The sequence below is a fragment of the Bombina bombina genome, chromosome 7 (genome assembly GCF_027579735.1).
Source record: "Bombina bombina isolate aBomBom1 chromosome 7, aBomBom1.pri, whole genome shotgun sequence".
Classification (NCBI taxonomy): domain Eukaryota; kingdom Metazoa; phylum Chordata; class Amphibia; order Anura; family Bombinatoridae; genus Bombina; species Bombina bombina.
The window spans coordinates 373,059,783-373,085,394 of NC_069505.1; the positions used below are offsets into that span (position 1 = coordinate 373,059,783).

General features: G+C 40.4%; 1 protein-coding gene across 1 annotated transcript in view; it reads left to right on the forward strand.

Moving 5' to 3' along the window:
• DNAH1 (dynein axonemal heavy chain 1) overlaps positions 1–25,612 on the forward strand; it is a 691,978-nt gene that overhangs the window by 554,928 nt on the left and 111,438 nt on the right. Inside the window, exon 55 of the mRNA XM_053721084.1 lies at positions 6,434–6,619. Coding sequence (XP_053577059.1) covers positions 6,434–6,619 — 186 coding nt within the window. The remainder of the gene's footprint in view (positions 1–6,433; positions 6,620–25,612) is intronic.

Genomic DNA, 25,612 nt, shown 5'->3' on the forward strand with positions numbered 1-25,612 from the left:
CATTGAGACCATGATTCAGGCTCATAAGCCTGTGACTAGAAAGATTTACCATAAGATATGGTGTAAATATCTGCATTGGTGTGAATCCAGAGGCTACTCTTGGAGTAGAGTAAGGATCCCTAGAGTTTTGTCCTTTCTCCAGGAGGGTCTGGAGAAGGGTTTATCTGTGAGTTCTTTGAAGGGTCAAATATATGCCTTGTCTATTTTGTTGCATAAACGTCTGACGGATGTACCAGACGTGCAATCTTTTTGCCAGGCCTTGATCAGAATCAGGCCTGTGTTCAAACCTGTTTCTCCTCCCTGGAGTCTTAACCTTGTTCTTAAGGTTCTTCAACAGGCTCCGTTTGAGCCTATGCATTCCTTAGATATTAAGTTATTATCTTGGAAAGTTTTGTTTCTGGTTGCAATTTTCTCTGCCCGCAGAGTCTCAGAACTTTCGATGTTGCAGTGTGATTTCCCTTATCTTATTTTTCATTCTGATAAGGTAGTTCTGCGTACTAAGTTGGGGTTCCTTCCTAAGGTGGTTTCGTATAGGAACATTAATCAAGAGATTGTGGTTCCTTCTTTGTGCCCTAACCCTTCTTCTCATAAGGAGTGTCTGCTGCACAGCCTAGATGTGGTGCGAGCGTTGAAATACTACTTACAGGCAACTAAGGAATTTTGCCAGTCTTCGGCTCTGTTTGCTGTTTTCTCTGGGAAAGTAAGGGTCAGAAAGCTACGGCTACTTCTCTTTCTTTGTGGCTGAAGAGTATAATCTGTTTGGCCTATGAAACTGCTGGACAGCAGCCTCCTGAGAGAGTCACAGCTCATTCTACGAGGGCTGTTTCCTCTTCCTGGGCATTCAAAATTGAAGCTTCTGTGGAACACATTTGCAAGGCTGCAACTTGGTCCTCTCGACATACTTTTTCCAAATTCTATAAGTTTGATATTTTTGCCGCGGCTGAGGCTTCTTTTGGGAGAAAGGTTCTTCAAGCAGTGGTGCCTTCTGTTTAGATTCCCTGTGTTGTCCCTCCCTTATCATCTGTGTCCTCTAGCTTGGGTATTGATTCCTGTCAGGTTAGGAAATGTCCAGAAGAAGACCCAAATGCTAGGGCGAACTTAAACAACACCCTTGCACTCTGAGTTTAATCCAGGACGTGACCCCACGACAACCTCCAAAAAACTAAGTACTCACGATATGGAGCAGGGTTAGCCTGTGCCAAAGTAATTCAAGATATCAGCCAGATAGACTTCTGAATAAGGAACTGGTTTCAGGAAATGTCTTCCACAGAATCAGGAGAGCAGGGATAGTCCACTTATACTCAGACAGAAGAAGGGTAAAACAGGAAACAGTTAATAATGCAGGAGTAGGTAATTTGTTATCAGGCAGTCTGAGGGTTAACACTGTGTAGACAGTCTTTGCAGAGTATGCAACAGGTAATCAGGCAGTTTGAGGGTTAACACTGAGTAGACAGTGTTTGCAGAGTATGCAACAGGTAATCAGGCAGTTTGAGAGTTAACACTGTGTAGACAGTCTTTGCAGAGTATGCAACAGGTAATCAGGCAGTTTGAGGGTTAACACTGTGTAGTCAGAACTTGCAGAATTAACAACATGTAATCAGGTAGTTTGAAGGTTAACACTGTGTTGTCAGAACTTGCAGAGATAGCAACAGGTAATCTGGTAGTTTGAAGGTTAACACAGATTAATCAGTACTTGTTGAGATTGGCAACAGGATATCAAGCAGTTTGAAGGTTTACACTGAATAATTGTATTTGCAGAGTTTGGAAACAGGTAAACATGCAGATTGAAGTTTTCACAGAAATAACAGTATTCGAATAGTTTGGCAGTACACAGAGTAGTCAGAATTTGCAGGGTTTGCAGCAGGTAAACAGGAAGTTTGAAAGTTTCACAAAACAAACAGTACTTGCATTGTTTGGAGACAGGTAATCAGGAGGTTGAAGGTTAATCCAGCATAGTAAATCCTTGAAGAGATTGGCAACAGAAAAGCAGCAGTTAGAGAGATTCCTCAGCGAATTCCTAACAGAAGCCACAAAGTTAACCTCTTAAGGACATATGACGGAATTTTTCCGTCATAAAACAATTGAGCAAACTGAAAGCTGTGTCCTTAAAGGGTTAAACAAACAAACAGGCACTGGAGAAACAGGAAGCCCAGAATAAAAAGCCTGGTTGTGACATCATCAGGAAGGGGTTGCTCAGACACCTGTCAATCAAGCACACAGAGAGGACTGCAGAGCTTCCCAGCAGCCGAGCGTGACAATTCCTAATAGTAATTAGATGATCCATGGACTCATCGTGTCATTAGAAAGAAAACAAAATTTATGCTTACCTGATAAATTTATTTATTTCTTGACACAGTGAGTCCATGGCCCGCCCTCTTTTATTTAGACATTTTTTTTTTCGTGTTATAAACCTCAGGCACCTCTGCACCTTGTTACTTCCTTTCTCCTAATCACCTTAAGAAAGGTATACCTAAGGGCCAGTACATCAGGTTAAGGCGTAATTGTACCAGTTTTAATGATTATTGGAAACATGCTAATGATCTAACTGCACGTCTCATAGATAGAGGTTATGATCAGAGGGAATTGAATCATCTATCCTCTTTGGTATCGGGTTTTGATAGAGAATCATTGCTAAGAGACAAGGTATATGATCCTACAAAAAGGGGATCCGAACAGGGAGGTATAAATTTAATCACCAAATATAGCAGACAATTTAATGATATTTGTAATATCATCAGAAAAAGACTGCCACTTCTAGAGAGAGATGAAGATCTCAAATTAATTTCTAAAAACTGTAAGTTCATTTCCTCTAGATCTGATACCATTGGAGATAAGATAAGCACGAATTTTAGTTCCAGATCTAATGATAAAAATATGAATAGAATCAAGAAAATAGAGAGACGCACTCACTGAGACAGAACAATAGCTAGAAAAACTTCTGTGCTTGTCCACAAGGCCAGTGCCACTCAGGGTGCAGTCTCTTTTTGCACACTATGCCTTTTCACAGAGAAAAAAATATCCTGTAGCATATCAGTCTGATCCTGCCCAATGACAGTCCAGCACCGAAATACCAGGCAATTCTTCTCTGAACAAGACCAACAACAAACCCCAGACGTATGTTTCGGCCTCTCTTGGGCCACGTCAGTGAGGTGCAGTTGCATATCTCTAGGGCATGTGTGCAAGGAGTCCAACGTCTGGTTTCCCCCTTTTACTCTTAGGGAGACCTAACACTAACACTACTCTAAAATAACTAAATTACAAAAACAAACACTAAATTACAAAAAATAAGAAACAAATTATCAAAAATAAAAAAGAATTACACCTAATCTAATAGCCTTATCCAAATAAAAAAGCCCCCACGAAATAAAATAAAAAAAACCTAGCCTACAATAAACTACAAATGGTCCTTAAAAGGGCCTTTTGTTGGGCATTGCCCCAAAGATTTGAGCTATTTTACCTGCATTTAGCTCTTTTACATGCCCAGACCCTAAACTAAAAATAAAACCCACCCAAAGAAACCTTAAAAAAAACCTAACACTAACCCCATCGATCCACAGTTCTTGAAGTCCCACTTGAAGGATCCATCCAGCCGGCGAAGTCATCATCCATGCGGCAAGAAGTCTTCATCCAGGCGGCCTCTTCCATCTTCATCCAGCCGGCGAAGTCTTCATCCAGGCGGCAAGAAGTCTTCATCCAGACAGCATCTTCATCCATCCGGCACAGAACGGGTCCATCCTGAAGACATCCGGCACGGAGCATCCTCTTCATACGGTCTCCACCGTACACTGGAACTTCAATGCAAGTGACGTCATCTAAGATGGCGTCCCTTGCATTCCTATTGGCTGATTTCAAGATTTCAATCAGCCAATAGGATTAGAGCTGCTAAAATCCTATTGACTGTTCCAATCAGCCAATAGGATTGAGCTCTCATCCTATTGGCTGATTGGAACAGCCAATAAGATTTTAGCAGCTCAAATCCTTTTGGCTAATTGGAACAGCTAATAGAATTTTAGCAGCTCTAATCCTTTTGGCTGTATATTTCAGCCAATAGGAATGCAAGGGACGCCATCTTGAATGAAGTCACTTGCATTGAAATTTCATTTTACGGCGGCAACCGTATGAAGAGGATGCTCCGCGGATAGACCTGCTCCGTGCCAGATTGATGAAGATAGAGGATGCCGTCTGGATGAAGACTTCTTGCTGCATGGATGAGGACTTCGCCGGCTGGATGGATCCTTCAAGCGGGACTTCAAGAACTGTAAGTGGATCATTGGGGGTTAGTGTTAGGTTTTTTCAAGGGTTTTTGGGTGGGTTTTATGTTTAGTATAGGGTCTGGGCATGTAAAAGAGCTAAATGCCCATACAAATGCCATTTTCAGGGTAATGGGGAGCTTAGTTTTTTTTAGATAGTTATTTTATTTGGGGGGGTGTGGGGGTGGTGGGTTTTACTGTTGGGGGAGTGGTTTTATTTTTTTTACAGGTAAAAGAGCTGATATCGTTGGGGCAATGCCCCACAAAAGGCCCTTTTAAGGGCCATTGGTAGTTTATTGTAGGCTATTTTTTTTTTTTTTTTTTGGGGGGGGGTATTTTGATAGGGCTATTAGATTAGGTGTAATTCTTATTTATTTTTGATAATGTGTTTCTTATTTTTTATAATTTAGTAATTTAATTTTTTTGTAATTTTAGTGATTATTTTTTTATAATGTTAGGTTTTAGTGTAAGGCAGGTTAGGTTCTATTTCACAGGTAAGTTTGTATTTATTTTAACTAGGTAGTTAGTAAATAGTTAATAACTATTTACTAACTAGTCTACCTAGTTAAAATAAATACAAACTTACCTGTGAAATAAAAATAAAACCTTTTAACTATTAGTTATATTGTAGCTAGCTTAGGTTTTATTTTACAGGTAAGTAATTAGTTTTAATTTGTTATTATTTAATTAATAATTGTAACTTTAGTTTAGCTGTATTTTAATTATGTTAAAGTTAGGGGGTTTTAGGCTTAGGGTTATGTTAGGGTTAGGTTTAGGGGTTAATTGATTTATTTAGTGGTAGTGATGTGGGAGGCCAGAGGTTTAGGGGTTAATAACTTTAGTAGAGTGGCGGCGACATTAGGAGCGGCAGATTAGGGTGTTAATAGTTTTATGTAGGTGGCAGCAATATTGAGGGCGGGAGATTAGGTGTTAATAACTGTATTTAGGTGTCAGCGATTTTGGGGGCAGCAGATTAGGGGTGTTTAGACTCGGGGTTTATGTTAGAGTGTTAGGTTTAAACATAACTTTTTATTTCCCCTTAGACATCAATAAGGCTGTGTTACGGAGCTTTTCATTCCGCTTTTTTTTTTTATACTCTCCCCATTGATGTCTATGGGGAAATCGTGCACAAGCCCGTCAAAGCAGCACTTGATTTTGGTGCAGTATGGAGCTCAATGCAACCATATCGACGGCACAAGCCTGCTTTTTAAAAATTTGTAATACTAGCGGTATAGGGAGATGAAATAATGCCGCTTTTGTGGCGGTTGTTGAAATCCCTATAGCGCTAAAAACTCATAATCTATCTGAATGTTAATAATATGTTTCCAATCTACTTCTTATCGTTCTTGTCTCGTTCCCAAGGCATTCTTTGTTGAAGAGGTACCTAGGTAGGTTTCTGGAGCACTATATGGCAGGGAAAATGTATGCCACCGCATGCTCTTGCAAATGGATAACATTCCTGCAAAACTGCTGCCATATACACGTTTGCGCTCCTGAGTTTAGATCCCTGCTTTTCTACAAAAGATAGAATGTAGCAATATTGATAATAAAAGTAAATGAAAAAGCTGCAAAGTGAAACGTACGTCGGAACTAATAGCCTTTTTTATCTCACCACTACGTCTATCATCTGCTTGTGTCGCCAGAGGTGGAGCAATTCCGTGCTGTATTAGCTTGTGTTTGGTCAGCGGTTAAGCTTCTGCTCTCTATCCACATCCATCCAGCGTTTAGGTTTTCTCATTTGAGTGATAACCACTGTATTATCATTCAGCTACCCTCATTATATGGTGTCAATACTGCATTTGTGACGTTTTTATTAATTTTAATAAATTCTATCTTTTACTACTTGCGTGTGAGATACTGTTTGCCTACCAGTATAAAGTAGGTGTGCGCATTATCCTGAGCCTGGAGCGGCTCCACCAAATGTGAGTACCCATTTGTCCGTTTTCTACCATACATTCCAAGTGGGTTACAGAGTTACACTATGGTGTTTTTTTTCTTCTATGATTCTATTTGAGGATGAATTTGAAGACATTGATTGCTGAACAACTCCTCAGGAGGGAACATATCCTTCTAATCATTTAATGAACTTTCAGTTCACATTTCTGTTTTTCACATTTATTTCACTTTTTGTTATTCTGTGATTTATTTGTAGATTTATTGTACATTGTCTTTGTCCCCTGCAGAAGGATACAGTAGTGGCTGAGGAAACACGAACTGCAGTGCAAGCGGAGGAAGCAAAGGCCACAGAGAAAGCTCTTAGAGCTCAGGAGATAGCAGATGATGCACAGAAAGACCTGGATGAAGCACTTCCTGCACTAGACGCAGCCCTGGCCAGTCTGAAGTCTCTCAATAGGAATGATGTCATTGAGGTGAGTTAGTTTGTGAGGGAAGGAACATGACACAATGATTGTGAAGAAAAGATTTTTGCTTTGAAGAGAAGGTTCAGTTAAAGGAATACTAAACCCATTTTTTTTTCTTTTTTCTTTAAATTATTTTTATTGAAAGAGAATTTGTGTTTAATTTACAACAACCATACATCAAGCAATAGTTTTGATACATTAAAAATTACCTTTCTTATGCAGTGTTACAGAAAAAAACAGTAATTAAAACATCTGTCCAATCTCATAGTATAAATTATAATGGTATATGGTAAGTTACATTAAAGTCTTTGCATCCACTCACAATACTCCATACATTTATTCACAGTAAATTTCCCTATACATTTGTTAATTATGTGTTGTTTCTAATATATTTGTCCCAAATTGCTTGTAACATAATAAAGCATTCTGTATTACCTTTCTTGAAGACAGAATATTCCTCAAGTTCTAACAGCTCAGTGACCTTATCCCTCCACATTGCTAGAGAGGGGACGTCCTTCGATTTCCATACTTTAGCTATTAGCATTTTAACACTATTAGTAAATATTTGAAATAGTGGAATAAGGTGTTTGGAGGGTAGTTGGGTAGATTTATTTAATAACCAGATCTGGGGATCATGTGGTATGGTGATTTGTAAAATGTGTTCTACTTTGTGCATTACTTCATACCAGTAGTGGTTTATATGAGAACACCACCACCACCACATATTTCCCATTCCACTCCCAACGTGGCCACACCTCCAGCATTTGTTACTAACTTTAGGATATAACCAATGTAGCTTTTGGGGGATTAAATACCAACAGTGCAACATTTTGTAATTGGTTTCCAGGATAGAGGCTGAGGTAGAGGATTTTTTAGTATTTATAAATATATTTGCTGCTGTTTGTGGAAGAATAATTATTCCCAGCTCTCTTTCCCACATTTCAATGGAATATGGTTAGTTACCTGGTGGAGGTTGGATGATATTTTTATAGATGATAGAAAGGGAGTGTTTCACTGGGGATCTAGATAAATATAATTTCTCCATGTTAGTAGGTGTGCGGATCATGTTGTTTCTATGTTTATGGGTACAGATGTAATTATGTAGTCTACTGTATGAGTACCAGTTTCTCGCCCAATCATATCCCCTCTCCAGTAGTTGGTCTTGTGTGCATATAGTTTTGTTGGCAGTTACATGATATACGGTTATGTCATCGTCCTTCGGATCTAGTAAGTTTGAATTAACTAGGGGAGATATAGAAAAGTCAGTGTTGTAGAGTAGGGATGTCAGATGGCCCGGATTAGAAGAAAGATATGGAAAGTGCGTAGAGGCCGAGTCCCATTGTGAGGCAGTTTCTCTAGTAATTGAATTAGCGAGCAATTTAGTTTTCTCGTGGAAGTCAGGTCTCCAACATAAGCTAGCTAATGGAAGGTCAGGAGTCAAATATTCCTCCAATCGAACCCACCTCCTCTGTGTTGCACCCACCCTCCAGTCTAGTATCCTCTGCAGGAATATGGATGTTCTATACTCTTCCAAATTGGGTAATACCAGTCCACCCTGCAACTTAGGAAGGGACATGGTGCTTTTATTAATTCTTGGTGGCTTCTTTTGCCACATATATGAGCTGAATAAATTTTGTATCTGGAAAAGGTATTTAGAAGGCAGAGGGATTGGCAGCGCTTCCATGATGTAAAGGAGTCTCGGGAAAATATTAATTTTTTAAAGTATTAATACGACCCCACCAGGATAGTTTCTTTGAGCTCCAGGATGATAGGTCACTCATAATTACTGTTTTAATTGGGAGATAATTTACCTGGAATATCTTGTCAAAAGAGTCGGGTAGATATATACCCAAATATTTCATTTTCCCCCAGCACCACCTATAAGGACAACTTTTTCTGATTGATTCCACAGAGCCCTCCGAGAGACAAAAGCCCAGAATTTCAGATTTGCTCTGATTTATCAAAAAGTTTGTTAGGTTATGAAAGGTGTAGAACTCCGCTAAAAGCGGTGGAATTGATTTTTCAGGGTTAGTCAGGGTAAAGAGGATATCATCAGCGAACAAGGATATCTTGTAGACATCCTGTCCTAGTGCAATGCCTGTTATTTCTGTATTGTTTCTAATCCCCAAGGCAGAACATAGAGTGATCTGAGATGTAATCACAGAAAATGCGGCATGTCTGCAGAAAGAACAGGAACTGTTAGCACTTTAACTTTTCAGTGCTGCTCCACATTAGGCTGTTCTTCTTAAACAGAGCTGTTCTCTGGCTGCATTGTATAAGTTTTCTTTAACACAATGCATCCAGAGCAAAGTGCTGTTTGAAGACAACAGTCAAATATGCAGTAGTGCTGCAAAGGAGCAGTGCATTGATTGTTGTCTGGCTCTGAGATTTTTGCAAGCTCGTTCCCTAGCTTTTCACAGTCTGCAAAGCTGTTTTCCTCTGAATGTAAGATGTTCGTATGAGCAATGCACCTTTTTTATTACTACATTTCTATGTTAGACTAAGAGAAAAAGGAAACAAATTAATTCAAGAGACATTTTACAATTACTTTTTTGTCTGCAGCTAATTTGTAATTCAATTTTCAACTACTGCACTAGATTATACAACTTTAAATATTGCTTTATTCTCCAGTTAACCAACACATTGTAATTGATCTGGTGCTTTAGTGTAACTGACAAATTTACAATTTCTCCAACATTGGTGTGTCCGGTCCACGGCGTCATCCTTACTTGTGGGAATATCTCTTCCCCAACAGGAAATGGCAAAGAGTCCCAGCAAAGCTGGCCATATAGTCCCTCCTAGGCTCCGCACACCCCAGTCATTCTCTTTGCCGTTGCACAGGCAACATCTCCACGGAGATGGTTAAGAGTATGTGGTGTTTAGTTGTAGTTTTTTATTCTACTATCAAGAGTTTGTTATTTTAAAAAAGTGCTGGTATGTACTATTTACTCTGAAACAGAAAAAGATGAAGAATTCTGTTTGTGAGAGGAAGATGATTTTAGCAGACAGTAACTAAAATCGTTTGATGTTTCCACATAGGACTGTTGAGATGAAGTAACTTCAGTTGGGGGAAACAGTTAGCAGACTTTTCTGCTTAAGGTATGACTAGCCATATTTCTAACAAGACTGTGTAATGCTGGAAGGCTGTCATTTCCCCTCATGGGGACCGGTAAGCCATTTTCTTAGTCTCAAACAGAATAAAGGGCTTAATATGGGCTATAAAACTGGTAGACACTTTTATGGGCAAAATTGATTACTTTATTTGGGCATTTTATACATGTTTATGCTGGTAATTCACACTTATAAACTTGGGGAACGTTTTTTAACGTCAGGCACTGTGTTAGACACCTTTTCCAGTCAGGAAGGGCCTTCCCAGTTAGAGGCTGAGCCTCATTTTCGCGCCATTACTGCGCAGTTACTTTTGAGAGCAAGACATGCAGATGCATGTGTGAGGATCTGAAAGTAGTTGGAAAAGTTCCTAGAAGGCTTCATTTGGTATCGTATTCCCCCCTGAGTTTGGTAAAGTCGCAGCAAAGGCTGTAGCTGGGACTGTAGAGGGGTTAAAACTGTAACCGGTTTCGTTATTTTAAGGGTTAAAGCTCTGAAAATTGGTGTGCAATACTTTGAATGCTTTAAGACACTGTGGTGAAATTTTGGTAAATTTTGAACAATTCCTTCATACTTTTTCACATATTCAGTAATGAAGTGTGCTCTGTTTAAAATTTAAAGAGACAGTAACGGTTTTGTTTTAAAACGGTTTTTGTGCTTTATTGACAAGTTTAAGCCTGTTTAACATGTCTGTACCTTCAGATAAGCTATGTTCTATATGTATGAAAGTCAATGTGTCTCCCCCTTCAAAATTGTGTGATAATTGTGCCATAGCGTCCAAACAAAGTAAGGACAGTACTGCCACAGATAATGAAGTTGCCCAAGATGATTAATCAGATGAAGGGAGTAGACATGGTTCTACATCATCTCCTTCTGTGTCTATACCAGTTTTGCCCACGCAGGAGGCCCCTAGTACTTCTAGCGCGCCAATGCTTATTACTATGCAACAATTGACGGCAGTAATGGATAACTCCATAGCAAATATTTTATCCAAAATGCCTTCATATCAGAGAAAGCGCGATTACTCTGTTTTAAACACTGAAGAGCAGGAGGGCGCTGATGATAATTGCTCTGTCATACCCTCACACCAATCTGAAGGGGCCATGAGGGAGGTTTTGTCAGATGGGGAAATTTCAGATTCAGGAAAAATTTCTCAACAGGCTGAACCTGATGTTGTGACATTTAAATTTAAATTAGAGCATCTCCGCGCACTGCTTAAGGAGGTGTTATCTACTCTGGATGATTATGACAACCTGGTCATTCCAGAAAAATTATGCAAGATGGACAAGTTCCTAGAGGTTCCGGTGCACCCCGACGCTTTTCCTATACCCAAGCAGGTGGCGGACATAGTGAATAAGGAGTGAGAGAAGTCCGGCATACCTTTTGTTCCCCCTCCTATATTTAAGAAATTATTTCCTATGGTCGACCCCAGAAAGGACTTATGGCAGACAGTCCCTAAGGTCGAGGGGGCAGTTTCTACTCTAAACAAGCGCACTACTATTCCTATCGAGGATAATTGTGCTTTCAAAGATCCTATGGATAAAAAATTGGAGGGTTTGCTTAAAAAGATTTTTGTACAGCAAGGTTACCTTCTGCAACCCATTTTGTGCATTGTTCCTGTCACTACAGCAGCGTGGTTCTGGTTCGAGGAACTAGAAAAGTCGCTCAGTAGAGAAACTCCATATGAGGAGGTTATGGACAGAGTTCACGCACTTAAGTTGGCTAATTCTTTTATTTTAGATGCCGCTTTGCAATTAGCTAGATTAGCGGCAAAAAATTCAGGGTTTGCAATTGTGGCACGCAGAGCGCTTTGGCTAATGTCTTGGTCAGCGGATGTATCATCCAAGACAAAATTGCTTAAAATCCCCTTCAAGGGTAAAACTCTCTTTGGGCCAGAATTGAAAGAGATTATCTCAGACATCACTGGGGGAAAGGGCCACGCCCTCCCACAAGATAGGCCTTTCAAAGCCAAGAATAAGTCTAATTTTCGTTCCTTTCGTAATTTCAGGAACGGACCGGCCTCTAATTCTGCATCCTCTAAGCAAGAGGGTAATGCTTCACAGACCAAACCAGCCTGGAAACCGATGCAAGGCTGGAACAAGGGTAAGCAGGCCAAGAAGCCTGCTGCTGCTAACAAAACAGCATGAAGGAGTAGCCCCCGATCCGGGACCGGATCTAGTGGGGGGCAGACTCTCTCTCTTTGCTCAGGCTTGGGCAAGAGATATTCAGGATCCCTGGACGCTAGAAATAGTTTCTCAGGGTTATCTTCTGGAATTCAAGGAACTACCCCAAAGGGGAAGGTTTCACATGTCTCACTTATCCTCAAACCAAATAAAGAGACAGACATTCTTACATTGTGTAGAAGACCTGTTAAAGATGGGAGTGATACACCCAGTTCCAATGGCGGAACAAGGAATGGGATTTTACTCAAATCTGTTCGTAGTTCCCAAAAAAGAGGGAACCTTCAGACCAATTCTGGATTTAAAAATCCTAAACAAATTTCTCAGAGTACCATCGTTCAAAATGGAAACCATTCGAACGATTCTACCTACAATCCAGGAAGGTCAATTTATGACTACCGTGGATCTAAAGGATGCGTACCTACATATTCCTATCCACAAAGAACATCATCAGTTCCTAAGGTTCGCCTTTCTGGACAAACATTACCAGTTTGTGGCCCTCCCATTCAGGTTAGCCACTGCTCCAAGGATTTTCACATAGGTACTCGGGTCCCTTCTAGCGGTTCTAAGACCGAGGGGCATTGCAGCAGTACCATACTTGGACGACATTCTAATACAAGCGTCGTCCCTTTCAAAGGCAAAGGCTCATACAGACATTGTTCTGGCCTTTCTCAGATCTCACGGATGGAAGGTGAACATAGAAAAAAGTTCTCTGTCTCCGTCGACAAGAGTTCCCTTCTTGGGAACAATAATAGATTCTTTAGAAATGAGGATTTTTCTGACAGATGTCAGAAAGTCAAAACTTCTAAGCGCTTGTCAAGTTCTTCATTCTGTTCCACGTCCTTCCATAGCTCAGTGCATGGAAGTAGTAGGGGTGATGGTTGCAGCAATGGACATAGTTCCTTTTGCGCAAATTCAACTAAGACCATTACAACTGTGCATGCTGAAACAGTGAAATGGGGACTATACAGACTTGTCTCCAGTGATTCAAGTAGATCAGAAGACCAGAGATTCACTCCGTTGGTGGCTAACCCTGGACCACCTATCCCAGGGAATGAGCTTCCGCAGACCAGAGTGGGTCATCGTCACGACCGACGCCAGTCTAGTGGGCTGGGGCGCGGTCTGGGAATCCCTGAAAGCTCAGGGACTATGGTCTCGGGAAGAGTCTCCTCCCGATAAACATTCTGGAACTAAGAGCGATATTCAATGCTCTCAGGGCTTGGCCTCAGCTAGCAAAGGCCAGATTCATAAGATTCCAATCAGACAACATGACGACTGTTGCTTATATCAATCATCAGGGGGGAACAAGGAGTTCCCTGGCGATGAAAGAAGTGACCAAAATAATACAATGGGCGGAGGATCACTCCTGCCACCTATCTGCGATCCACATCCCAGGTGTGGAAAACTGGGAAGCGGATTACTTGAGTCGTCAGACATTCCATCCGGGGGAGTGGGAACTCCACCCGGAGATCTTTGCCCAGTTGACGCAATTATGGGGCATTCCAGATATGGATCTGATGGCGTCTCGTCAGAACTTCAAGGTTCCTTGCTACGGGTCCAGATCCAGGGATCCCAAGGCGACTCTAGTGGATGCACTAGTAGCGCCTTGGACCTTCAACCTAGCTTATGTGTTTCCACCGTTTCCTCTCATTCCCAGGCTGGTAGCCAGGATCAAGCAGGAGAGGGTCTTGGTGATCTTGTTAGCTCCTGCATGGCCACGCAGGACTTGATATGCAGACCTGGTGAATATGTCATCGGCTCCACCATGGGAGCTACCTTTGAGACAGGACCTTCTTGTGCAGGGTCCATTCGAACATCCAAATCTGGTCTCCCTCCAGCTGACGGCTTGGAGATTGAACGCTTGATTCTATCAAAGCGTGGGTTTTCAGATTCTGTGATAGATACTCTGGTTCAAGCCAGAAAACCGGTAACTAGAAACATTTACCATAAAATATGGAAAAGATATATCTGCTGGTGTGAATCCAAAGGATTCCCATGGAATTAGATAAAAATTCCTAAGATCCTTTCCTTTCTACAAGGTTTGGATAAAGGATTATCTGCGAGTTCTCTAAAAGGACAGATTTCTGCTTTATCTGTCTTACTACACAAACGACTGGCAGCTGTGCCAGATGTTCAAGCATTTGTTCAGGCTCTGGTTAGGATCAAGCCTGTTTCCAGACCTTTGACTCCTCCCTGGAGTTTAAATCTAGTTCTTTCAGTTCTTCAAGGGGTTCCGTTTGAACCCTTACATTCCATAGATATTAAGTTGTTATCTTGGAAAGTTTTGTTTTTGGTTGCTATTTCTTCTGCTAGAAGAGTTTCTGAGTTATCTGCTCTGCAGTGTACTCCGCCCTATCTGGTGTTCCATTCAGATAAGGTTGTTTTGCGTACTAAGCCTGGTTTTCTTCCAAAGGTTGTTTCCAACAAAAATATTAACCAGGAGATAGTTGTACCTTCTTTGTGTCCGAATCCAGTTTCAAAGAAGGAACGTTTGCTACACAATTTAGATGTAGTCCGTGCTCTAAAATTCTACTTAGAAGCTACAAAAGAGTTCAGACAAACATCTTCTCTGTTTGTCGTCTATTCTGGTAAAAGGAGAGGTCAATAAGCAACTTCTACCTCTCTTTCCTTTTGGCTTAAAAGCATCATCCGATTGGCTTATGAGACTGCCGGACGGCAGCCTCCTGAAAGAATCACAGCTCACTCCACTAGGGCTGTGGCTTCCACATGGGCCTTCAAGAACGAGGCTTCTGTTGATCAGATATGTAAGGCAGCGACTTGGTCTTCACTGCACACTTTTGCCAAATTTTACAAATTTGATACTTTTGCTTCTTCGGAGGCTATTTTTGGGAGAAAGGTTTTGCAAGCCGTGGTGCCTTCCGTTTAGGTAACCTGATTTGCTCCCTCCCTTCATCCGTGTCCTAAAGCTTTGGTATTGGTTCCCACAAGTAAGGATGACGCCGTGGACCGGACACACCAATGTTGGAGAAAACAGAATTTATGCTTACCTGATAAATTACTTTCTCCAACGGTGTGTCCGGTCCACGGCCCGCCCTGGTTTTTTAATCAGGTTTGATGAATTATTTTCTCTAACTACAGTCACCACGGCACCCTATGGTTTCTCCTATTTTTTCCTCCTGTCCGTCGGTCGAATGACTGGGGTGGGCGGAGCCTAGGAGGGACTATATGGCCAGCTTTGCTGGGACTCTTTGCCATTTCCTGTTGGGGAAGAGATATTCCCACAAGTAAGGATGATGCCGTGGACCGGACACACCGTTGGAGAAAGTAATTTATCAGGTAAGCATAAATTCTGTTTTTATTTTATTTAAAAATGACCTGCAGAAAAATTTTTACTAAAAAAATCTCATCGCAGAAAGTGAAAAAAAGTTCTGTCTCTGAGTTTCTAATCTTGGTAGTTAATGTTTCAATAAGTAGCGCAAAGAGCAAGGGTGAAAGAGGACAACCCTGACGTGTACCATTCTTTATTTCTAATGGGGGTGAAAGGGAACCATTAACTAATATCCGAGCACTGGGGGATGTATATAAAGCAAATATGCATTTTAAGGTAGTAGAGCCAAAGCCAAAGGCCTTCAGGGATGCTCTCAAAAATGACCAGTTGACGCGATTGAAGGCCTTTTCGGCGTCTGTTGATATTAATACTGATGGGATATTTGTATTTGTGATATGCCAAATTAGGTGTGTATTACGAACTTTGTTAGCCCTTCCTTCACGACCCGGGACAAAGCCCACCTGGTCATTGTGTATGAGGTTGGGGAGGAACCGGTTTAGGTGATTCGCTATTATTTTTGCAAAAATCTTTATATCAGTGTTGATGAGCGAAATCGGGCGATAGTTATTTGGTCTGGTGATTTACTGGGTTTAAGTATTGGAATATTGAAGTGAGGATGAGGAGAATCCCTCGTTGTTGTCTATGCTCTTATAATAGCGTAGAAGATATGGGGATAATATTTCTTTAAATTGCAAATAGTATGAATTTCCGAACCCGTCGGGCCTGGGGCCTTACTTGTGGGGAGAGAGGAGATAGCTTCTAGAAGTTCTTCCTCTGAATATGGGGCATCTAATTCATCTCTTTGTTCTTTAGAGTTTAGGAAGTTTTAAGTCAGAGAGATAGTCTGCTATTTCATCAGGGTTGGGTTCACCTGTGTCATGTCTTATATTGTATAGTTTTGCATAGTAGTCCTTAAAAGCTAATGTAATGTCAGTAGTAGTTGCTTTCACATCACCAGAAGTTCCCCTTATTCTCATTATGTATTGTTTATTTGTTCTTCTTTTCAGTTGTCGTGCCAACATCCTCCCTTGTTTGTTAGCCCCTTCATAATAGACCTTTCTGAGAAACAGGGCTCTATGTTTAGCTTCAGTACCTAGGATGAGGCGAAGCTGATTTCACTTATGTGTAATACTATCTAGTAGTGAGGTATTTGTAGGGTGTATTTTATGTATATCTTGCAGCTTAGCTAAATCCTCTAAAAGAGAATTCAGATATATATTCTGTTGTTTGAGCTTGGCAGCTTTAAGAGCTATTAGCTCCCCTTTGATAATGCATTTGTGTGCGTTCCAAATATTATGTATGCCTGTGTCTAGAGTATAATTTCTTTGGAAGTATTCAATTAGTGATTTTTGTACCTGTACGAAAGTCAGGGGGTCTCTGAGGAGGGAATCATCAAACCTCCAATTAGCGGTAGACGGGAACAAGGAGGGCCACTGGAACTGACAACTGATTTTGACGTGGTCTGAAGTTATAGGGTAAATGTTATAGGGTAAATGTCAGCGGAAGTGACATAAGATAAACTGGTGACATCTGTGAAGAAGTAATCAATTCTTGTGTATAGGTGATGGGGGTTGGAATAGAATGTTTAATCTTTTTTGTCTGGGTGTTGGAGCTGCCAAGTATCATGTATTGCCAGTTGTGCAAGAGATAGTTTAATTTGTTTCAGCGTCTTATTGGGTAGTGAAGATGTGCCTGTGGAGCAGTCTATCGCCGGATCAAAAGCAAGGTTAAAATCGCCTCCCAGGATTAAACTGCCTCTAGTGACTTCAAGTATTTTCTTGCTAAAATGGAGGAAAAAGGGGGCAGGGTCAACATTGGGGGCATATATATTTACAAGTGTTATGAATTTATGATATAGAAATCCTACTACAATTATAAATCTTTCCTCTTTATCTTTATGGGTAGAAGACATACGAAAGGGCATTCTTTTATTCACCAGAATCCCCACCCCGTTATGTTTCGTAGTATGGGAAGAGAGATATACCTTGCCAAATTTTTTGAAGCTAGCTATGGGCTCATGTCCCCTTTTAAAGTGGATTTCCTGCAGAAAGAGGATGTTGCCTTTATTTTTTGTAATCCCTTAAGGCCCTTGATCTTTTTTGAGGGCTCTTAAGACCTTTTGTATTGTGGGAAATAAACTTAATTTTCAACAATGTATTAGTCATTTAACTGTATATAAGAGTATTTGAGGTCTAATTACAATTATTATACCATTCCTTTTTTCATATAGAGAAACATCTGAGATTGTACCAGAATATTGAGTAAAACTTAAAACATTACATGACATTGGAAAATAGATAAACTTAAGCAAACAATAAAATGTGTTAACCAAAACATTTGTAAGAAGTGTACGAGACATTCTGCAATACACCTTACTAGGGGGGGGGGGGGGGAATACAGCCTTACTAGCTGTCTTGTTTGTACTATTCCAGTTATAATAAGAGGTGGACAGTGGGCATTTAATGTCATTTTCCAGGAGGGAATTATATTATTAATAAAATGAAAAGGAGAGGAAGTCGACTAGTATACCAGATAACCAACCCCCGGTATATTACTATTTCACCACTACAGAGTACTGAAACGGGGTAAGTTAAATCTTTTTTTTTTCTTTTTTGATTCAGATGGAGCATGCAGTTTTAAGCAACTTTCTAATTTATTCCCATTATCATTTTTCTTCATTCTCTTTGTATCTTTATTTGTAAAAGCAGGAATGAAAGCTTAGGAGCCCGCCCATTTTTGTTTCAGCACCCTGGATAACGCTTGCTGATTTACCTACCAATCAGCAAGCAGTACCCAGGTGCTGAACTTAAAATGGGCCGTCTCCTAAACGTTCATTTCCTGCTTTTCAAATAAAGATACCAAGAGGACAAATGAAATCTGATAATAGGAGTAAATTAGAAAGTTGCTTAAAATTGCCTGTTCTATCCGAATCATGAAAAAAATAAAATTGGGTTTAGTATTCCGTTAATCAGTAGGAATTAACAAGGGTTTGATAGGAAAGGCAACGGTTTCAGTATGTTAGGAGAAGATGTGATTAGAGCAGCGCTCGACATACCCAGGAGCCAGGTAGCTTATAGAATGCTACCTTTGGCTCCTAACGTTTGGGTTGTTCTCCATATATCTATATACATATAGCACTGTCTGGCTAGTAAACTTATGTTTGGCTCCTAAATATCCTTACTGACACCTAATTTTTAAACAAATTTGTCGAGCACTGAATTAGAGAACATATTATTGCACAAATATGTGCCTTTTATTACGTATTTAAACTTTGCCGAAAAATATACTCCTAGATTATGAGTTTTTTGCCTTTTTTTCTTACCGCTCACTTAAGCCAACGCTGGTATTACAAGTTTTCTTCAAGCCGGCGTTAGCCTCAGAAAAGTGAGCGTTGAGCAAAATTTTGTTCCACATCTCACTGTAATGCCAGCGCTGCTTACGTTAGCGGTAAGTTGGCAAAACGTGATCGTGCACGATTTCCCCATAGGAAACAATGGGGCTGAGTTGGCTGAAAAAAAAACTAACACCTGCAAAAAAGCAGCGTTCAGCTCCTAACGCAGCCCCATTGTTTCCTTTGGGAAAATGAAATTTATGTCTGCACCTAACACCCTAACATGAACCCAGAGTCTAAACACCCCTAATCTTACACTTATTAACCCCTAATCTGCCACCAACGCTATCGCTGACACCTACATTATAATTAGTAACCCCTAATCTGCCGCTCCGGACACCGCCGCCACCTACATTATACTTATGAACCCCTAATCTACTGCCCCCAACATCGCCGACACCTACATTATAGTTATTAACCACTAATCTGCCCCCCCCCAATGTCGCCACAACTATATTAAATGTATTAACCAACGTTGTCGCCACTATACAGGAAGTGCAGAATTATTAGGCAAGTTGTATTTTTGAGGATTAATTTTATTATTGAACAACAACCATGTTGTCAATGAACCCAAAAAACTCATTAATATCAAAGCTGAATAGTTTTGGAAGTAGTTTTTAGTTTGTTTTTAGTTTTAGCTATTTTAGGGGGATATCTGTGTGTGCAGGTGACTATTAATGTGCATAATTATTAGGCAACTTAACAAAAAACAAATATATACCCATTTCAATTATTTATTTTTACCAGTGAAACCAATATAACATCTCAACATTCACAAATATACATTTCTGACATTCAAAAACAAAACAAAAACAAATCAGTGACCAATATAGCCACCTTTCTTTGCAAGGACACTCAAAAGCCTGCCATCCATGGATTCTGTCAGTGTTTTGATCTGTTCACCATCAACATTGCGTGCAGCAGCAACCACAGCCTCCCAGACACTGTTCAGAGAGGTGTACTGTTTTCCCTCCTTGTAAATCTCACATTTGATGATGGACCACAGGTTCTCAATGGGGTTCAGATCAGGTGAACAAGGAGGCCATGTCATTAGATTTTCTTCTTTTATACCCTTTCTTGCCAGCCACGCTGTGGAGTACTTGGACACGTATGATGGAGCATTGTCCTGCATGAAAATCATGTTTTTCTTGAAGGATGCAGACTTCTTCCTGTACCACTGCTTGAAGAAGGTGTCTTCCAGAAACTGGCAGTAGGACTGGGAGTTGAGCTTGACTCCATCCTCAACCCGAAAAGGCCCCACAAGCTCATCTTTGATGATACCAGCCCAAACCAGTACTCCACCTCCACCTTGCTGGCGTCTGAGTCAGACTGGAGCTCTCAGCCCTTTACCAATCCAGCCACGGGCCCATCCATCTGGCCCATCAAGACTCACTCTCATTTCATCAGTCCATAAAACCTTAGAAAAATCAGTCTTGAGATATTTCTTGGCCCAGTCTTGACGTTTCAGCTTGTGTGTCTTGTTCAGTGGTGGTCGTCTTTCAGCCTTTCTTACCTTGGCCATGTCTCTGAGTATTGCACACCTTGTGCTTTTGGGCACTCCAGTGATGTTGCAGCTCTGAAATATGGCCAAACTGGTGGCAAGTGGCATCTTGGTAGCTGCACGCTTGACTTTTCTCAGTTCATGGGCAGTTATTTTGCGCCTTGGTTTTTCCACACGCTTCTTGCGACCCTGTTGACTATTTTGAATGAAACGCTTGATTGTTCGATGATCACGCTTCAGAAGCTTTGCAATTTTAAGAGTGCTGCATCCCTCTGCAAGATATCTCACTATTTTTTACTTTTCTGAGCCTGTCAAGTCCTTCTTTTGACCCATTTTGCCAAAGGAAAGGAAGTTGCCTAATAATTATGCACACCTGATATAGGGTGTTGATGTCATTAGACCACACCCCTTCTCATTACAGAGATGCACATCACCTAATATGCTTAATTGGTAGTAGGCTTTCGAGCCTATACAGCTTGGAGTAAGACAACATGCATAAAGAGGATGATGTGGTCAAAATACTCATTTGCCTAATAATTCTGCACTCCCTGTAATAAATCCATTAACCCCTAAACCTAAGTCTAACCCTAACACCCCCTAACTTAAATATAATTTAAATACATCTAAATAAATTTACTACAATTAAATAAATTATTCCTATTTAAAACTAAATATTTACCTATAAAATAAACCCTAAAATAGCTACAATATAACTAATAGTTACATTGTATCTAGCTTATGTTTTATTTTTATTTTACAGGCAACTTTGTATTTATTTTAACTAGGTACAATAGTTATTAACTATTTAATAACTACCTAGTTAAAATAAAGACAAATATACCTGTAAAATAAACCCTAACCTAAGTTACAATTACACCTAACACTACACTATCTATTGGAACAGCCAATAGAATGCGAGCTCAATCCTATTGGCTGATTGGATCAGCCAATCGGATTGAATTTCAATCCTATTGGCTGATTGCATCTAAGATTTGCAAATTGCAAATAAGATTTTTCCTACCTTAATTCCGATTGGCTGATAGGATTCTATCAGCCAATCGGAATTCAAGGGATGCCATCTTGGATGACTTCACTTAAAGGACCAGTCATTCAGTCGTCGGCCGTCGGATGAAGAGGATGCCCCGAGTCGGATATCTTGAAGATGGACCCGCTCCGGAAGGATGAAGATAGAAGATGCCGTCTGGATTAATCCTTTTGCCGGTCCGGATGACCTCTTCTGGCCGGATAGGATGAAGACTTCGGACCCTCTGGAGGACCACTTGTGCCCGGCTGGGTGAAGACGGCTCAAGATAGGGTGATCTTCAAGGGGGTAGTGTTAGTTTTTTTTAAGGGGGGATTGGGTGGGTTTTAGAGTAGGGTTGGGTGTGTGGGTGGTGGGTTTTAATGTTGGGGGGGTATTGCATTTTTTTTTTTTTACAGGTGAAAGAGCTGATTACTTTGGGGCAATGCCCCGCAAAAGGCTCTTTTAAGGGCTATTTGTAATTTAGTATAGGGTAGGGAATTTTATTATTTTGGGGGGCTTTTTTATTTTATGAGGGGGATTAGATTAGGTGTAATTAGTTTGAAAAAAATGTAATTATTTTTTTATTTTCTGTAATTTAGTGGGGTTTTTTCGTAATTTAGTTTATTTTATTTAATTGTAATTAATTGTAGGTAGTTTAGGTAATTAGTTGAATTATAGTGTAGTGTGAGTTGTAATTGTAACTTAGGTTAGGGTTTATTTTACAGGTACTTTTGTACTTATTTTAGCTAGGTAGTTATTAAAAAGTTAATAACTATTAAATAACTATTGTACCTAGTTAAAATAAATACAAACTTACCTGTAAAATAAATATAAACCCTAAGATATATACAAATGTAACTATTAGTTATATTGTAGCTATTTTAGGGTTTATTTTATAGGTAAGTATTTAGTTTTAAATAGGATTAATTTATTTAATAGTAGTAATTGAATTTTGTTTTAATTAAATTATATTTAAGTTAGGCGGGGGTTAGGGTTAGATTTAGATTTAGGGGTTAATAAATTTAATATAGTAGCGGCAACATTGGGGGCGGCAGATTAGGGGTTAATAAATGTAGGTAGGTGTCGGCGATTTTAGGGACGGCAGATTAGGGGTTAATACAATTTAACTAGTGTTTGCGAGGCGGGAGTGCGGCGGTTTAGAGGTTAATACATTTATTAAAGTGGCGGGGATGTCCGGTCAGCAGATTAGTGGTTAAATAATTTTATTATAGTGTTTGTGATGTGGGGGGGGGGAGGGCTCAGTTTAGGGGTTAATAGGTAGTTTACTTTGTAGCACTTTAGTTAAGAGCTTTATGTTACGGCGTTAACCCATAAAACTCTTAACTACTGACTTTTATATGCGGTAGGAGTCTTGACAGGAGAGGGTCTACCGCTAACTTTTTCAGGCGATCGTAATACCGGCGTTAGGCAAATCCCATTAAAAAGATAGGCTACGCAATTGACGTAAGGGGATTTGCAGTAAGCTAAAATTGCGGAAAAAAAGTGAGCGGTAGACCCTTTCCTGCCTGACTCGTAATACCAGAGGGCATTAAAAAGCAGCGTTGGGACCCCTCAACGCTGCTTCTTAAGGCTAACACAAGACTCGTAATCTAGGTGATAGTTACTATTCAGAAGCCACAATGCATTTTCTATTCTAAGCAGATGACAGCCAGTGAGCCTGTCAGGAGGAACAGCATATGCACGTACTTGACAGTTATTGGCTGTGTTCAGCTCAGTAGCAGCAATGAATTTGTGCAGTAACACATTAAAGCAGTGGTTCCCAAACTTTTTTTTCAGGTCACTGCACCCCTGGTTCTATAAACTCACTATTGGCGCCCCCTAACTTAACCCATAAAAATAATATTCAGACCAGCAGTGCACAACCCCTTATAAATATAATGACACAATACTATATAAAGGATTTAACAGGTTGATATTTAAAATAAAAATAAAAAAATGATTAAAACTGTATTATCTTTATCTTCTGATACCAGCTTTTTAAAGTCAATAGTCGTTGTGCAAGAGTCTTATAAACTGCATTTAGTAATTAAGTAATTGCATCAGCTTAATGAAGTGATACTAGTTTCCCAATCCCTGAAGTTGATTTCTTTGCTTGGAGCATATTTGTACTACTTCACCAATAAATCAACTTTATAGAAAGTGTATTCTTCATACCACCGCATACCACCACAGAGGACCTAAAAACTTTACATGTTTGACTGTGTACAAAGCTACCTTTTAACTCCATTTGTTCCCCCTCTCTTCCACTTAATTTTTCCCTTCTCTCTCCCTTTGTTCTCCCTCTCTCTTGATCCCTTGGTTCTCTCTCTTTGTTCAACCCCCCTCTCCCTCACTTTCTCCTACCCCCTCTCCCTCCCTTTGTTTCAACCCCTCACACCGTCCCTGTTCTTTCTCTCACTCTGTTCTCCGCCTCTCTCTCTTTTTTTTTTTCTCTCTCTCTCTCTCTCTCTCTCTCTCCCCCTCTCCCCCCCTCTGTTGTCTCCCTCCTCTCTTTCTCTCCCCCTCTGTTGTCTCCCTCCTCTCTTTCTTTCTCTCTCTCTCTGTACTGCCTGTTTCTCCCCCTCTTACTCTCCCTCTGCTACCCCCTCTCCCTTTGCTCTCCCCCCTCTCTCTCTGTGTTCTCCCCCTCTCTCTCTCTGTGTTCTCCCCCTCTCTCTCTCTGTTCTCTCCCCCTCTCTCTCTCTGTTCTCCCCCTCTCTCTCTCTGTTCCCGCCCTCTTTCTCTCTCTGCTCCACCTCTCTCTCCCTTTGCTCTTGCGTTCTCTCTCTTTCTCGTCTCTCTCTCTCTCTCTCTCTCTCTCTTTCTCTCTCTCTCTTTCTGTACTGCCTCTCCCCCTTTCTCTCCCTCTGTTTTGTGTCTCTCTCCCATCTCTCCCTCCCCTCTCTTTGGCTCCTTCTGTCCCCCCCCCCTCTCTTTTTCTCCCTTATTTCTTTCCTAATATAAATAAGCTGCACTTATTTACAATATCTTTAACTTTAAAAATGGTATACTATATCTGTTACTGGGTTATATGTTGCACAAAAAAGTAAATGTATCAAAATCATTTTTTTATTTTTGTTGTTGTTGGGGGACCCTTAATGGATTCTTGCACCGGGCCCTGAGGCTTTTAGTTATGCCTCTGATCAGGCCCTTAGCCAGTTGTGGTTTTTGGGAGTAACCCCCATCCACTACTGTAGCAAGCATCCCAACATTTCTTCTATAAAGGTAAGACGAGTCCACGGATTCATCCTTTTTTTGTGGGATATTATCCTTCCCTACAGGAAGTGGCAAAGAGCACCACAACAGAGCTGTCTATATAGCTCCTCCCTTAGCTCCACCCCCCAGTCATTCTCTTTGCCTACTCTAAGTACTAGGAAGGGTAAAGTTATTTTTTAATTCTTCAATCAATAGTTTGTTATTTTTAAATGGTACCGGTTTGTACTATTTACTCTCAGGCAGCAGATGGATGAAGACTGCTGCCTGGAGGATGATGATCTTAGCATTTGTAACTAAGGTCCATTGCTGTTCCCACAGAGGCTGAGGAGTACAGTAAACTTCAGTGTGAGGAACGGTTTCATGCTATGCAGCAATGAGGTATGTTCAGTCATATTTTTTCTGGAGAGACTGTGTATTTCAGAAAGGCTGACATTATACCCAGGAGGGTAAGGGTAAGCAGTAATCCTAGAGCTAAAAAGAAGGGCATTACTTAGCTTGCTTATGGGGCCAATTACATATATGGTTGACACTGAATGTAAAATGTTTGTGAGCAAACGTTTTTTGGATGAGAGTGCTTTAACGTTTTTTGTGGGCAATAAACTTTTTAGGCAACTTTATTAGGACACTCATGGCTTATGTTTAGGGTCTTGGAACCCACATGGATAGTTATAACCGCTCTGGTACGGTTCTTTAAGGCTCAGGGAACATCGAGTGAGATGGGCGGGGCCTATTTATGCGCCTCAGTTGCGCAGTTAGTTTTGTACAACAAGCAGCAAGCTCTAACTCCTGAGGGCCCTGGTGTATGTTTTGGGCCAAATCGAAGTTTTTACCCCACACTTTCGATCCCTGCAGGGCTGTGGCAAGGTGCTCAGGGTTTTTTTTCCGGATTTGGGCCTATTTTTGATCCGGTTTGGAAATTAAGGGGTTAATTGTTAAAAAAAATTGTGGTGCAATCTTAACTAACTATTGTGTGTCTACATACAAAATTTTGAAAAATTTGGTGCATGTTTAGGCTGTTTTGCAGAATGTGTATGCTTTTTTTCTCTTAAAGGCACAGTACCGTTTTTTAAGATTGTTATTTTTTTCACTAAATAAAGTGTTTTCATGCTTGTTTGTAGTCATAACTAGCCTGTTCAACATGTCTGACATTGAGGAAAGTGAATGTTTAATATGTTTAAAAGCCATTGTGGAACCTCCACTTAGAATGTGTCCCTCATGCACTGAAAGGTCAATAAATTGTAAAGAACATATTTTAGCTACTAAAAGTATGTCACAAGATGATTCTCAGTCAGA